This window comes from Eretmochelys imbricata, chromosome 1 (genome assembly GCF_965152235.1).
Source record: "Eretmochelys imbricata isolate rEreImb1 chromosome 1, rEreImb1.hap1, whole genome shotgun sequence".
In the NCBI taxonomy this organism is placed as follows: Eukaryota; Metazoa; Chordata; order Testudines; family Cheloniidae; genus Eretmochelys; species Eretmochelys imbricata.
The window spans coordinates 222,099,102-222,114,071 of record NC_135572.1 but is presented as its reverse complement, the minus strand read 5'-3'; the positions used below and the strand labels follow the sequence as shown (position 1 = coordinate 222,114,071).

The following is a 14,970-nucleotide window of genomic DNA, read 5'->3' as shown; positions in this document are numbered from 1 at the left end:
TTGCCAAGGAGCTGGTAGCTAATGTTTGTATAAAGTGTGTTATAGATGTAAAATCCCCTACAAGTGCCAGCTTTGAGTACAAGACAGTAAAATGCTCCTTTCCCACACTTTTCCTTCCTAAGATTGTCTTTTCTACTGGATCACTCTCTTCACAACTATTTACCACAGCTCTATTTTTATACACTTTTTTTCCTTGACAATATTTCCAATTTCTCTAGGTCCCTTTTCCATGATGTCTCTCCTCATGATATTCAGATCCCCTCCCTGTGGCAGATACTGCAGCTCCAGGCAGTATCTTTGGGAATCACTGTATTAAAGCTATGAATGGTTTATGTTCTACTGCATTTCGGAGGGTTACCACAGCTCCTCCAGGAAGAAAAAACACTGAGTGTGTGTGTCTGGGGGGCGGGGGGTGGGGGGGTGGATGATTAAGGTAAATCACTGAGATTGTAAACAACTCCAGAAAGGTAAAAACCTTCAGGGTGGTTTATACAGACTGGTTCAAACTGGGTTACCAGAGACCAAGAGACAAAGGGGGGCTTCTGATATGAAAGGCTGAGTTTAAAAAGACTCAGGGCCTTCATTTTGATTCTGCAAATGGGCAGGACCTTCTGTTCATAGGGATCCCAACACTGAATCGTTGGAGGGATGTTGGTCTACCAGGCTGCCCATGAGGAAGATGGGTGAATTCTGGTATGTTCAGCAAGTGTGGAGGAATTTTTATTGCTTTAATGTTTTCTCTGTGACACTTTTATCCTAGGAATAAGCTGTAATCTGCTGAGAGAGAGCTGGGTGGTAACTTGTAACTGCTGGCAATGCCCTGCTCATAGCCCTTGGGGAGAAAGCACAGCATGGGGGCTGGCCTGTAGGCAGACTGGTTTGCTGGGGGTATCACAGTGGAAGGCAGGGGGCTGTGCAGTCTTAAAACCCCCTGGCCGCAATGAGATGGGACAGGGGGTTCCCACCCAGAGACACGTGACAGCAGGAGGCCTGAGTAGGCATTCCTGGAGTGGATCACTGGAGGGTGGGCGGGGGGATACAGATGCCGTTTCTCTGAAACTGTAAAGGTCCCTAGCCAGTATCATCTCTAGATTTCATGGCTGGGCTGTTCCACTGCCAGACAGTTAATGAAATACTAAAAGAGAGAGGCGTTAACAGGCACCCTTGGCCACCCCACCCAGCCTGGTATCTCCCCTCACCCTGACACCCTGCAGCCCCCTTGCTATTGCAGAAACATTTCACACAGTGACACCAATCAGGACCCACCTCTGCGCTGTGCCCTGGCACTTTGCACCTGCGCACCCAGGATGATTAAGACCAGGCAGAGCAGGGCCCCCAGGATAATGCTGATGACCACGGGCACCGTGACTCTCCCACTGTCGGTCGCAGGGCGGCGCGGGGGAGCTGGATGGAAATGAACAAGCGACAGGGAGAGATTAGCCTGTGAGAGTCGTGGGAGCCTATGAACCTGTAGCAAGGGGGAGGTGACTTGTTTGTTCCCGGGGGGATCCTCACCTCTGAGAGTCCCTGGTTGTCTCCAGCTGTCACCTCCACAAACTCCCTCACAGCAGCACTGGGGCTGTTTGTTAGTGATTTAGGGCCCAAGTCCCTTGTGCTCTGTGCAGCAATGAGGACTCTCATAACAAACCAGCACAGCGGGGCCTATGATGAATGCAGGGGCTATGTGGGCTGGTGCCTGAGCCGGTCTGACCCCACAAAGGTTCCACCCCTCAACATCCAGGATGCTCCAGCACACAGGAGATGGGAGGGCCTGGCCTGGGACCAAAGGGGATGGGTGGGCTAAACCATCCTTCTCCCTGAATATTACAGCATGTAGCAGAAACATCTCCTGTCACTCACCTGAGCAATTCACGGCAGCATCTTCCTTATGACCACAGTTGCTTTCACCCCAGGGCTTGGCAGGACAGTCCCAGAGAGATGACTCTGTCCCTCTGCAATTCAACGTCTCCACCCAGATGGGACGAGTCCCCTCGCCGAATGCAGCCTCGCCCGGGGCAGATACAGCAGATCCACAGCCCAGTTGTTTACACACAACGTTAGCATCCGCCATGTCCCAGGAGTCATCACAAACTGTTCCCCAGGAGCCACGGTACCAAACCTCCACTCTCCCCGAGCATCTGTCCTCTCCTCCCATGACGCGTAACTTGTCCTGGTCTAGAAATGCAGAAACCTCACATGTTACTGGGACAACTTAGGGACTAAGAGGGAGACAGTGAGAAACAGAGATACCTGTGCAGCTTGGAGAGTTTGGGCATTCGGCAAACAGGATCTGAGTTGGTTTTGGTTTTTTTTCTATGGAGAGAAAAAACTGAGGTGAATGCACTGGGTTGTGTGTATGATGTGGGAGTAGAATTTATCTGTATTTTAACCCCTTAATTTCAGCACTGTATAAACTGAAATGTGAACTCTGGGTCATTTAATACTTAACTAATTTGCTATTCAGCTGTTAGACACACAGGCCGGCATGCACCCAGACTTATGGGGGATTCCATTTCTGACCCAAACTGCACAGCCTGGGCCCACCTCTGATTATTCATCCCAAAAGGATAAATAACCACAGAGCTCCCTAATGTCCGTCTCTAGGGAGAGACTTTTCTTGGCTCTCAGACTACCTTATCGCAGTGTCTAACACCGGTCTCTTTTAAGATGAATGTATGTATGTTTGTTGTTAGTCAGACAAATGCTTGTTCCTATAAAACATCATGAAAATATGTTTGTATCTTGTGTTGAGAATTTAGATCTGCCTACACTGAGACGTGAACAACAACAGAAGTTCTCTCCTAACCCTTCAATTAATTAAACACATCGCGATCGTGTGTGTGCACACGCGCATGCAGGTAGTTTCAGAATTACCAGTGCAAGAAATATGGGTCTCTTCTGCTCGGTTATCACATGAGTTTGGAACCCAGGGCTCTGACGGGCACTGCCAGAGGGAGCTGTGCTGCTCACTGCATGCAACGTGGTCCAGCCACCTGGGACCAGAACCTGCTCCATATTCAAAGTCACTTGCAATCTGCCCTCCGTCCCCACAGTTCAGCTGTTTGCAGACAATTGCTGGGGTGACTCCAGACATCTGATTGGAGCAAACACTGCCCCACGTCCCATTGTAGAAAACCTCCAGCCGCCCAGCACAGTCACTGTCGCTCACCAGCCTCAGATCTGTGAACTCTAGAAGAAAATGCAGAAAAAGGGAATTTAAATCATTTGATTCTGAAATGAACTGGGGTGTGAAGAGTGAAATCCTGGCAATTGCTAACGATCCTGTGCATCATTCTGCAGGAGCAACTGCTAGAGAACCACTCCAGGAGTAAGAGACTCTTTTAGACACTACAGGCTCCATAGAAATACAGTGGGCGTCTCTGGAAGGCCACCATTTACCAGCAGCTACATACAGATTGTAATAGACGAAGGCCGGGAAGGATTATGACATTGGCAGGCCAGATGCCAGCTCTTGCCCAGGCTGCAGGCCTTAGTTGAGAACTTACAATCTCGTAGGTGGAGACCAGGCAGGGTCACATGTGTGTTAGTTTTGCTGAAAACAGGTATTAGTGTTGGAAGAATGTATTGAGTGTTTAGACTTTATGAAATGCTGGTTAGTTGCTGCAGGCATTAATCTCACTTGTAATGTCTGTGGTCCATGCAACAAGAACATATGTATGTTTTGCTTTATAACTGAAAATGTTTGCTCTGAACTTGTGAACTCAGGCACGGGAATGATCCCCGCCGCCCATCCCCTGCATGTAGTACATGCAGAAGGTCTTATCCCATTGATTTGAAGGCTGGAAGAGGGAAATAAAAATAATAGATGGGAAGATTTTTCATCTTTTTGGCTGTTTGAACTGTGACAGGGCTAAAGAAACCAAACTGAAGCCCGAGACCGCAAGGGGTTACCCCTGGATCAGCGCTGAAGGACATTTGGACTTGACAGATCACTACAACTTTGTCACTCCGAGGATATAAATAGTAACTCATTTGTGTGTAGGTGATTGCTTGCTTTAACCGTGTAAACAACCCTTTTATTTCTTTTTCCTAGTGAATAAACCTGTATATACTTTATGACAGGATTGGCTTCAGGCATTGTCTTTGGTGTAAGATCCAGGGTACAAAGTGATCTGAGTAAGTGGCTGGTCTCTTGGGATTGGAAGAAACCTGAATGTGATGTGATTTTCGGTGTTAAGTGACAACTTATCCCTAAGTCCAGTTTGTTTGGGTGACAATAGACTGGAGAGTCTAAGGGGACTGTCTGTGACTCCATGGTAAGATAGATACAGTGATCCAGGACTAAGTTCCCTCTGAGCTGTGTGGCCATATGGATGCACAGAAGGCTATCAAAGGCCGCATAGGCAAGCAGCCACAGGGGCCTAGACTAGAGAGGCACCTCTTCCCCAGCCCCAGAGCTGCCGCAGTGGGGAGAGGTGCCTCTCCCCTGGCCCCAGGCTGCTGCAGCAAGAGAGGCCTTGGGGGAGTCCTCTCTTCCCGTTGCAGCCCCAGGGCAGCCAGAACTACAAACTCCTCATTCCTGGCCCCACCCCAGAGCTCGCACCCCCAGCCAGAGCCCTCACCCTGTGCACAGCCACCCTCTGCCCCAGCCCTGAGCTGCCTCCCACATTCTGAACCCCTCAGCCCCAACCCCACCACACATCACCTCTAGACTGGTGCACAGAACAAAATTCATTCTGCACATGGATGTAAAAAGTAGAGGGAACATTGGTCCAGGAGTTCACATCTGTTACTGGCTTGGTGAAATCTACTTATAGAACACACCAGCAGTTTGGGGTATTGCCTTTCTCACCATCTGCCCTGAGGTGGGCACTTAGTGCCGTGAGTCTCTCCAGACAGTGTGACACGGATCATGAGATCAAATAATTTGACCTTCTGTAAAACAGCTGCATAGAGCCTAAAACTTGAGTTTAACCTAAGCATAGCTTCCAGAAAGGCATACAGTCTAGACAGGAAGACTTCAAGAGATGTAGAACGCACCATTTCCCCGGTAGTTTGTTCTGATGGTTAATCACCCTCCCTGTTAAAAACCTGGGCCTTTTTTCTGATCTGAATTTGTCTGGTTTCAGCTTCTAGCCATCAACTCTTGTTCTGCCTTTCTGTATTAGATTAAAGAGCCCTTTAGTAAGTGGTATGTTCTCCTTGTGAAGGGACTTATGCCCTGTAATCCTGTTACCTCTTGATGGTTTTGACAAGCTAAACAGATTCAGCATCTGAAATCTCTCACCGTAAGGCTTTTATTCATCAGATCACTTTTGTGGCTCTTCTCTGCTCCAATTTTTGTGGACATAAGAACTGGACACAGTATTCCAGTATCTGTCTCACCAGCACCATGTACAACAGTAAAATTTAGTCCCCACTCCTACTCACTACTCCCCTGTTTATATATCCAAGCTTCGCCTGAGCCCGTTTTGCCACACACGGCACTGGGAGCTCATGTTCAGTTATTTCTCCACTAGGACCCTACATCCTTTTCAGTCACTGCTTTCCATGATACAATCTCCTTTAGATACCTTAGATGCAGCCTTCTAGCATTCTAAGGGAAATCTTGCAATATCTCCAACACCTCTCTGTGGGAGCTGAGGACTTTCTAATGGTGATCCTGGTCGGTACTTACACAAGGGAAAGGGAGGCAGAGACAGTCAGGGAGAGTGTCATTCTCAGTAATCTCCTTAAACATCTGCCCGCTCCATTTAATCCCCTGGTAACCAGACTCACGTGAGCATTCCCAGAACAGACCTGAGCAGAGAACTCCCGCGTCCTCTTTGTGTCTGCAGTTGTGCTGGCCCCAGCCCCCGGAAGGACACGCCCAGAGATCGGATTCCTTCCCAGAGCAGTTCACATCGTCCAGCCAGATCTGCCCGGATCCTTGCCCGTAATGAGCAGAGACAGTTGCATTGATAGCACGTCCACATCCCAGTTGTTTGCAAATGACATCGGAGTCTGACAGATCCCAGGAATCATCACAGACCGTCCCCCAGCTGCCATTGTAATAAATCTCCACTCTCCCGGCACAGCGACCTGTCCCATTCACCAGTCTGATTGGCCGGCTCCCTGCAGGGATAGATCGCAGCTGTTAATATGTATTTTCCTGCTGAACAGAAAATGTTTGTGAGATTTGGAAATGAATCACCTGAGCAAAGGACACCGACGTCCTCAGCAATTCCTGCCTGGGCTGTCTCAGACGTGGAGATGTCACAGAGAGTCAGACGAGTCTCATTTCCTGCACACTGAACCCTTCTGAGCCCCACAGGGCCCGTTCCATTCTCAGAGTTCGGGAGGATAAAAGCTTTCTCAGCGACTCCGCACTGGAGCTCCCTGCACACCACGCTGGCATCGTTCATGTCCCACTGGTCATCCAACACTCTGCCCCACACACCACGGAGGGAAATCTGAACTCTCCCGTCGCACCGGCTCTCTCCATTCAGGAGTCTGAGTGATTCAGAGTGACCTGGGCTCAGGAGAGATGGGAAACACACTGAATAACACTCTGTCTTATACATTAGAAATAATGCACATGAAATTGTGGACTATTTCTCAAAAAGAAGGTATAAGCCAGTGATCAGAGTGTGTCACGGTGTTAAAGGGAACAAACTCTGTCAGAAGACACTTATTCCTATGAATCTATAAGTGGAAGGTGCTATGAAGATTGTAAAACTCTGATACACAAGGGCTTGCCAACGGACTCTCTAAATGTGTGAGCGAGGGAATTCCTGCCGACTACTGATTGGGAAAATAGTCTCTGTGTGTGGTGGTGGAATGGCTGCTGAGGTTTGTAGTCACTTTATCCAGGCTTAAATGCCTGGAAGCCAGTGAACGGTGTCTGCACAAGCACTTAGCAGGTGGGACGTGAATGATTTAGCCAAGTTTGCCTTCAGGAAGTTTGGCCAATGGAAGAGCAGGGTTCACGGTGGTCAGGAACAGGTTATTGTTGGTAAATTCCCTTAGTTCCCCCTGATCTTTGCTCAGTAGGTGGCAACTTTCTTGGTTCACGTGGATCCAGTGCAGGAGCTCCTAGTGTTAGATAGTTCCCGGAACTGGTGGTTCTGACTGGAGCTGTCCCCTGAAGTGTGGTGTCATCTCTGAGTCCAATGTAAGATTCCAGCTGATCAATTCATAGCACAAGAAGCAGGTTGTGTGTGGGGTGGGGAAGGGGACGTGCTTTGTTGGTGAATATTGTGACTCCCTTGGGATGTGAATCTCAGTCTTTGTGTGTGTCTCAGAATCAGAGAGTCCGACATCAGCGTGGTAAGTTAGGAATTACTCCCCGAGTTCAGACCCAGGTGCAGCCAGGAGAGACTGACAATGTTAAAAGACAACAGCAGAGTCAGTGCAGGGCACACCCACTGGCTGTGCCGGGTACAGTATGTACTAGTATGGCAACCTGACAGGTGCAGTGTGTGCGCACTGGATCCAAACAGCTCAAGGATCTTGGTAGCCAAATAACATTTCAAGGGTAAGAGTGAAATCCTGGCCCCACTGAAGGCAATGGTAAAACCTCCATTGACTTCAACAGAGCCAGGAGTTCACCCTAAGACTGGACCAGGAGACTGCCTGCATGCAGCTAGTGTAGTGCAGGGGTGTAGCCACAGGTGGGCTGTGGCCCACCCAGTGATCATCCAGGCCCACCCAAATCAGGGCTGGATCCCCCGAATCCACAGGCTGGGACTCCTACCCCCAGCTCGGTGTCCGTCAGTCTGGCCGCATCTTTCTCCTGCCAGCGCCATGCGCTGCTTCCCTGGTCTCTGACCCCAGCACTAGCCCCACAGGGGGTGTGCCTCATGAGGGCAGGTCTGGGTGGGGCTAGTGCTGGGGCCGGAGACCAGGGCAGCAGCTCCCGGCACCAGCAGGAAAGGGATGTGGCTGGGCTGACGGACACTGAGCCAGGGTCGGGAAGGGTGAGCAGAGCTTGAGCCCTAGTGGGACCCCACTTTGCCCAAAATACACGCCTAGGTGACCAGATGTCCCGATTTTATAGGGACAGTCCTGATATTTGGGGCTTTTTCTTATATAGGCGCCTATTACCTCCCACCACTTGTCCAATTTTTCACATTTCCTATCTGGTTACCCTAGGCACGCCCTGCAGCCTGTGTGCCCCGGGCAGCCTCAGCTTTGGGTGCCTGTTGAGCGGTAAGGCTCGGCTGGAAGGGGTGGAGGGAGGAGAGCCCCCCTCCCTCCTGCCCCCTTCCCAGGGCACCGGATTCCTCCTGCACCCCTTCCTCTGCTCCTCGCGTCACTGCCCACCCCGGAAAGCTGGGGCCCACCCAAGTTTCCTGTCCTAGGTATGCCACTAGTGTAGTGTGAGGGTAGAGAGTAGATCTGGGGCTTTCCGAGGAGGCTCATGGATATAACTGGGTACCACAGCTCCGCAGGAAGGCCGGATGGGATCACGGCAGATGGAGCTCGTATGGAAGGGACCAGGTGTTTTTCCTTAGAAGGAATTCTCCTTCCAGCAATTGCTGAGGAGTTCCCTCCGAGAACCAGGGTCTGGGCTGGGTAGCTAGTTAGGAGAGGCAGGGCAGGGCTGCAGGGAATTCAGGTAGGAATGCCGGTAGCAGCCTCTGTGAGAAGCAGGAGAACTGCCAGGTGAATTACCCGCAAGGTACAAAGGTATCAGTTGTAAAGAGGAGAGTAGATGTCTGTTGAGAGTTCTGGGCAGGGCCACATAGGCTTAGTCATGGTGTGGAACAGCACCAGAGACTCTGGGCTCTGTGGGGGACAGTCCTGGAAGCTATGTGTCCATTATTAGGAAGAAGGTTGAAATCCAGGGCTTCTGCAGTAGGTTTCTCTGTAAGGACCCCAGTTCCAGCCAGGCAAGAAGCCCTATGGAGACTCTGTACATGGATGAGAAGATGGGGCAGAGAGGGGAGCTCAAACTTCATTAAGCAGGAGGGGTCCCCATGGTGAGAGGAGAAGCAGATGATCACAATGGCCTGTTTGGGTCTTAAAACTCTATGCATCTATAGACCCATAAGACGGGCTCCATTTAGGCACAAGGGAACCAGGTTGGCTGGCCATTAAAATTAATTTTCTCGTGAATTATTTTCCCAGTGCCCAGGATGGATAAATCGGGGTTGTGCAGCATTAGGCTGTTGCTTGTATGACCCCTGCCTCATTCACTTTAGAAACTGGAAGGCCTGTGGAGAACGAGGAGGGGAGTGCAGGAAGGACTAGGATGCTCTTGTTTCGAGCAGTGACCGTCATTCAGTCGAGCTCAGTTCTGTTCCTGCCTCTGCTGCAGACTTCACAGGTGATACTGTGCAGGTCTCTGAAGCCAGTTTTTATGGGGTCTGATTTGCAGAAGTACTGAGTATTCACAACTGCCGCTAGGCTCAAGACAAGATGTGGCTGCTCCACTCTTCTGCAGTCAGGCAGCGAGGTCGGGTGGAACGAGCACAGGGCTGCGAGTCAAAACACTGAGTTTTATCCTGTCTCCGCTGCTGACTCACTCAGTGGCCTTGGGCAAGTCACTTGGCTTTTCTTCTCCGTTTTACCGTTTGTAAAATGGAGCTGTGACATTGTACTCTGTATGCTTTTGTGAAAGTATGCTGATGAGTGTGAATATAATGTAACTGAAATATGCTTCATGCAAAAGGTCTTTTGTAAGGTATCATTACAAAGATTATAATCTACTTAGTGTGGTCATCCTATTTGTACAAATGTATCACTCGTGTATCTGAAACTAGAAATACGAAATATAACTCTGAGGTCTTATTGTAGTTAAGCACAGTGTGGGCCATTCATGGTGGTTTGGAATCTTAATGGCTCCCATTAACCAGGACAATTGACTGTGGATTGCTCTGTTTTACTTCTCAGTCTTCCTGTATACCAGCAAGTGGGTAATGAAGTCTTACAGTGACATGTGATCATGGCACCTAAACTCGAATCCACCTTTAACCTGGTGCTTTTCCATTGAAAAGGAGGGGTGGGAACCCAGAGAGGAACAAAGGATTCCGCCTTATGCAAAAGATATATAAGTGAGTGGAACAGAACAAAGGGGGCGGCCATCATGAGAAATCCCCTCGCTACCACCTGAGCTGGAACAACGGCTGTTCCAGGGAAAGGATTGTGCCCAGACTAGGTAGGCATCCAGTCTGTGAAAGAAACTTATTGAAACATTTCTGAAGGTGAGATTTTATCTGTATTCGGCTTAGATTTGCGTATTTTATTTCATTTTACTTGGTAATTCACTTTGTTCTGTCTGTTACTACTTGGAACCACTTAAATCCTACTTTCTGAATTTAATAAAATCACATTTTACTTATTAATTAACCCAGAGTATGTATTAATACTGGGGGGGGGGCGGTAAACAGCTGTGCATATCTCTCTCCGAGTGTTATAGGGGGCGGACAATTTACGAGTTTGCCCTGTATAAGCTTTATACAAGGTAAAACGGATTTATCTGTGGTTTGGACCCCATTGGGAGTTGGGCATCTGAGTGTTAAAGACGGGAACAGTTCTTAATTGCTTTCAGTTAAGTCTGCAGCTTTGGGGCACGTGCTTCAGACGCTGGGTCTGTGCTGGAGCAGACTGGCATGTCTGGCTCAGCGAGACAGGGTGCTGGAGTCCTAAGCTGGCAGGGAAAGCAGGGGCAGAAGTAGTCTTGGCACATCAGGTGGCAGCCCCCAAGGGGTTTCTGTGATCCAGCCTGTCACAGGATCTAATAATAATACTTCCCCACCTACTTCCCTGGAGTTTGGTGAGGCTTTATTAATGTCTGGAGAGTACTCTGAACACATAAAACTCTGCAGAAATGGTGAGTACTCTGGAGAATCAGGCCCTGAGGGTCTCAGGTTGCAGCCCAATCACCCCAAATAAGTCGTGAGTTGGGAATTTGGGCTTTAATCGTTGTAAGCACAATTTTCAAAAGCAGCTAAATGATGTAGGAGCTTAAGTGCCATTTTCAGAAGTGACTTAGGCAGCAAGAGGGAGAAGTCTATATGGTTCTTGGGCTCCTATGTTACTAGAGAAAATAGGATTTAAGTCTCTAAGTCACTTAGGCCTTTTGAAAATGTTATTCTTGGGCTTCTAAGTGCCTAAGTCACTTTTGAAATGGACCTCATAAGAGTCTGCTCTCTCCTGGGGTGTTATGAAGACAAATTCATTAATGTTTGTGGGGCATTCTCACACTACTGTAATGAGCACAATAGAAAAGCCAATGAAGAAATTAATAATTCTGTATTCAGTGCAGTGTTTGTACGGTCTGTAGAGTGAATAAGGCCCTGGGTCACGGGTTGAATGAGGAGGATAAAAAGAAATATTCTACAGCTCCTCCATTCCCTGAGCACCATCCTCCCTGTGCACTGAAGGAGGCAGGAGCTGGGGGAGGTGAGAATAATAGAATATGTTGATGCAATTAGACTGTATCATAATGTATATGCAGAAGGGAGGGTGGGGGACTGAATTAACATGATATAGATAACCTTAATTCTGGTATTTTCTAATTCTTGTGCCTTTGGCTTTGACTAAATGAACTAAATAATGCTGTTTATTTATTTTTATAAAAGCTAAATATTAGAGAGGGTCAACAACCGAAAATTTTTCCTGTGAAGTATTTTGAGTGCAGTATTTCAATTTTTAAACAGATCTGAGATACTGGGATGTGGAAATGGAATGACAATTTTTGTTTGGACTCTAACTAAAATATTGATTCATTTCAACTTTTGGTAAATGAAACATTCAATTTTCCATTCCAGGTTTTGGATGTACAGGTTTGCCACTTCCTCCCCCTTTCTATTTTTTCACACAATCAGAATATTAGGACTGGAAGAGACCTGAGGAGGTCATCTAGTCCAATCCCCTGCTCATCTTTTCTTCCACTGTAAAAAGTTAGAAAAAGGTAAAAATGTGTAAGAAAGCAGGGGAAAAAATCTTTGGAGTTTTTCAATTGGAAAGGTGTGAAAAAAGTAAAAAAAACCTCAGTGAGTGAAAGCACTACTTTCTCTGTGGTGGGCTACCAAAAATACCCCCAGGAACTCACGTGAGAGAAAGGAAATGCTGATTGTCAGCAGTTTATAATTCAGCCAAACCTGGAAGGAATCTCACTGCAGGAGGAGAAGGCACCTCCCTGGCCCCAGCACTGACCCCTTCCCAAATTGCAAAGGCTCCAGCCATCAAGGAAGGTGCGAGAGCTTCTCAAGAAGGTGCTGAGAATGTTTTATCATAGAAAGTGTGAAGCAAGCTCCATATGGGGAGTCACTACCAGCTCCCCCTCTAATTAGTATTGGAGAAGGCTGGGGACAATGAATCGGTGACATTGATGTAACCCGAAGGACAAAGTGCTGCCCCTGCTCCGCTGCCCTGAGTGAGGACAGAGTTGCTGATGTTTTTACTGGAGAATCCAGGGCTTTCCCCAGTCACAATTGTTCTTTTCTGATGATATCATTGACTTAAATGTTATCTTTAATACATTTACTGTTATTTTCTGTGCTTTAGGATCTAGCTTTAGGATCTAGCTCCCCCTCCCCTTGCTGTGTCCTGAGGTTCCCCTGCTCTTGGGCAGCACCACACACTGAGGGGCAGGTGTCCTTAATCCAACATCTCTCTTGCACTTACCTGAGCAAATCACACTGGCATCATTGTCGTGTGAGCACTGAGAGGCCCCCAGGGCAGTAACAGGGCAATGGCCCAAATGGGTTTCAGTCCCTTTGCAGTGAAATGTGTCTGTCCAGACAGAGCCAGTTCCCTTCCCAAAATACCCTCCTCCTGGGTTTGATACAGCAAATCCGCAGTCCAGCTGACGACAGAGCACGTTGGCGTCTGGTAAATCCCAGCGTGAGTCACAGAGGGTTCCCCAGGCACCAAGAACCTGGATCTCCACCCTCCCTGAGCACGCTGTGCTGCCGTTCACCAGCCGGAACCCTGTGTGCCCAGGGGAGAAGGGAGAAGGGGTTTAGAGAGGGAGCATTTAAGATATTTTATATTAAATAATAAAGAAAAGGAAAGTTGGGGGGATTGAACCCATTCCCATTATATTGAGTTGTTTAGGTTTTACTGGAAGCTGATAGCAGCTTTGTTATCCCAGCTCCCTACAGAGTGAGATCATTTTTTTTGCTGCACCCTACTCTTGAATACACACGACTGGGATTTTAGAGACATTGTGCCAAATTCTTACGTGAGCATATGACACTTGCATCATTTGCATGTGAGCACGTCTGACTTCCGTGTGATATCCTGGGACAGTACACGAGGTGTGACTCATTCCCTACACACTGGAATTCCTCAGTCCAGATTGGTCCATGTCCTTCTCGGAAATGAGCTCTTCCTGGGATAGATAGAGCTGTTCCACACTCTAGTCCATTACAGATAACACTGGCAGCTTTGAGATCAAAGTGTGCATCACAGATTGTAGCCCAGGTGTCTCCATGTCTTACTTCCACACGTCCTGAGCAGGCACTGTTCCCTCCAACCAGCTGGAGCTCAATGTGTCCTAGAAAGCCAATGAAGGATGAAAATGACAAAGGAGCCTTAGGGAGTTAGGTGTTCCACTGCCTTAGAACTTTGGCCAAAAGCCCGTCCTGGTGCAGTGGGACAGTGCAGGCAGCAATTAGACATTTTTTTAAAAAAAAAATGTACAACAAATGGAGAGAGGGGAGTTCGATAGCAATCGATATACATTGGAAGTTCTGAGATGTAGAAAATTGATAAGGGAAGCTACAGCTATCAGGGAAAACTCCACAGTTGGCAGGGCTAGGAACAATAATGACCATTGTTTTCATTATATTACGAGTAAAGACAAACAAACAAACAAATCCTAAGAAAGGTGTAGCCCATTACAAATGGAGATGGTAAAATAGTTTATAATGATGCAAATAAGACACAAGTGTTCAATAAACATTTCCAGTTTTGAATAGAAGCAGGATGTGTATTCAAAGTATGTGAAGAGGGTGAACCACTCTGCAGTCTGTTGGTAACTAAGGAGGATGTTAAACAGTATCTAGTAGGGATAGACTTTTTTAAAAAATCATCAGGCCTGAATATCTTATAAAATCTTGGAATAAATAGAAATGTAGAACTGGAAGGAACCTCACAAAGTCATCTAGTCCATCCCCCCACACCAAGACAGGTTTTGTATACCTAGTCCATCCCTGATAGATGTTTGTCTAACTTGTTCTTAAAAGTCACCAATGATGTGTGTGACGGGTTCGGTCACAGACACCCCCTTGGGACAGTCACCTCACATTCTGAAATTACCTCTGAGCCCATTTTCCCCGCCAGCTTGGGACTCCAGAACCCTGCCTTGTTGAGCCAGACATGCTAGCCTGCTGCAACACAGACCCAGATCTGGTCCACACCCCGAATGCTGCAGACTTCAACCAAAAACTGCTCAGCAGGTCACCTATCTCCAGCATCCAGACACCCAGTTCCCAGTGGGATCCAAATCCCAAATAAATCCGTTTTACTCTGTATAAAGCCTATACAGGGTAAACTCATAAATTGTCCACCCTCTATAACACTGACAGAGAGATATGCACAGCTGCTTGCTCCCCCAGGTATTAATCACTTACTCTGGGTTTATTAATAAACAAAAATGATTTTATTAAGAATAAGAAGAACGATTTAAGTGGTTTCAAGTAATAACAGACAGAACAAAGTAAGTCATCCAGCAAAATAAATAAAAAACATGCAAGTCTAAGGCTAATACATTCAGAAACTGATTACAGGTAAAATCTCACCCTCAGAGATGTTCCAATAAGCTTCTTTCACAGACTAGACTCCTTTCTAGTCTGAGCCCAATCCTGACCCCTTGTACAGTCCTTATTAGTTCCACCAGACATCTGAGGTGGAAAACAGGGGTTTTCTCATGACTGACAGTCCCGTCTGTCCTGCGCCACCTCTTTTTATAGCTTTGGCACTAGGTAGGAATCTTTTGTCCCTACCCCTCCTTCTAAATGGAAAAGTACCAGATTTAAGATGGATTTAAGATGGATGTCCTGTGAGACCTCATTG

General features: G+C 47.6%; 1 protein-coding gene across 1 annotated transcript in view; it reads right to left on the bottom strand.

The window, feature by feature from the left end:
• LOC144268860 (antigen WC1.1-like) overlaps positions 1 to 14,970 on the bottom strand; it is a 43,122-nt gene that overhangs the window by 9,485 nt on the left and 18,667 nt on the right. Inside the window, exons 3-10 of the mRNA XM_077824142.1 lie at positions 13,131 to 13,450; positions 12,577 to 12,886; positions 6,155 to 6,472; positions 5,761 to 6,075; positions 2,875 to 3,189; positions 2,251 to 2,313; positions 1,857 to 2,175; positions 1,267 to 1,460 (exon numbers count right to left, since the gene is read on the bottom strand). Coding sequence (XP_077680268.1) covers positions 1,267 to 1,460; positions 1,857 to 2,175; positions 2,251 to 2,313; positions 2,875 to 3,189; positions 5,761 to 6,075; positions 6,155 to 6,472; positions 12,577 to 12,886; positions 13,131 to 13,450 — 2,154 coding nt within the window. The remainder of the gene's footprint in view (positions 1 to 1,266; positions 1,461 to 1,856; positions 2,176 to 2,250; positions 2,314 to 2,874; positions 3,190 to 5,760; positions 6,076 to 6,154; positions 6,473 to 12,576; positions 12,887 to 13,130; positions 13,451 to 14,970) is intronic.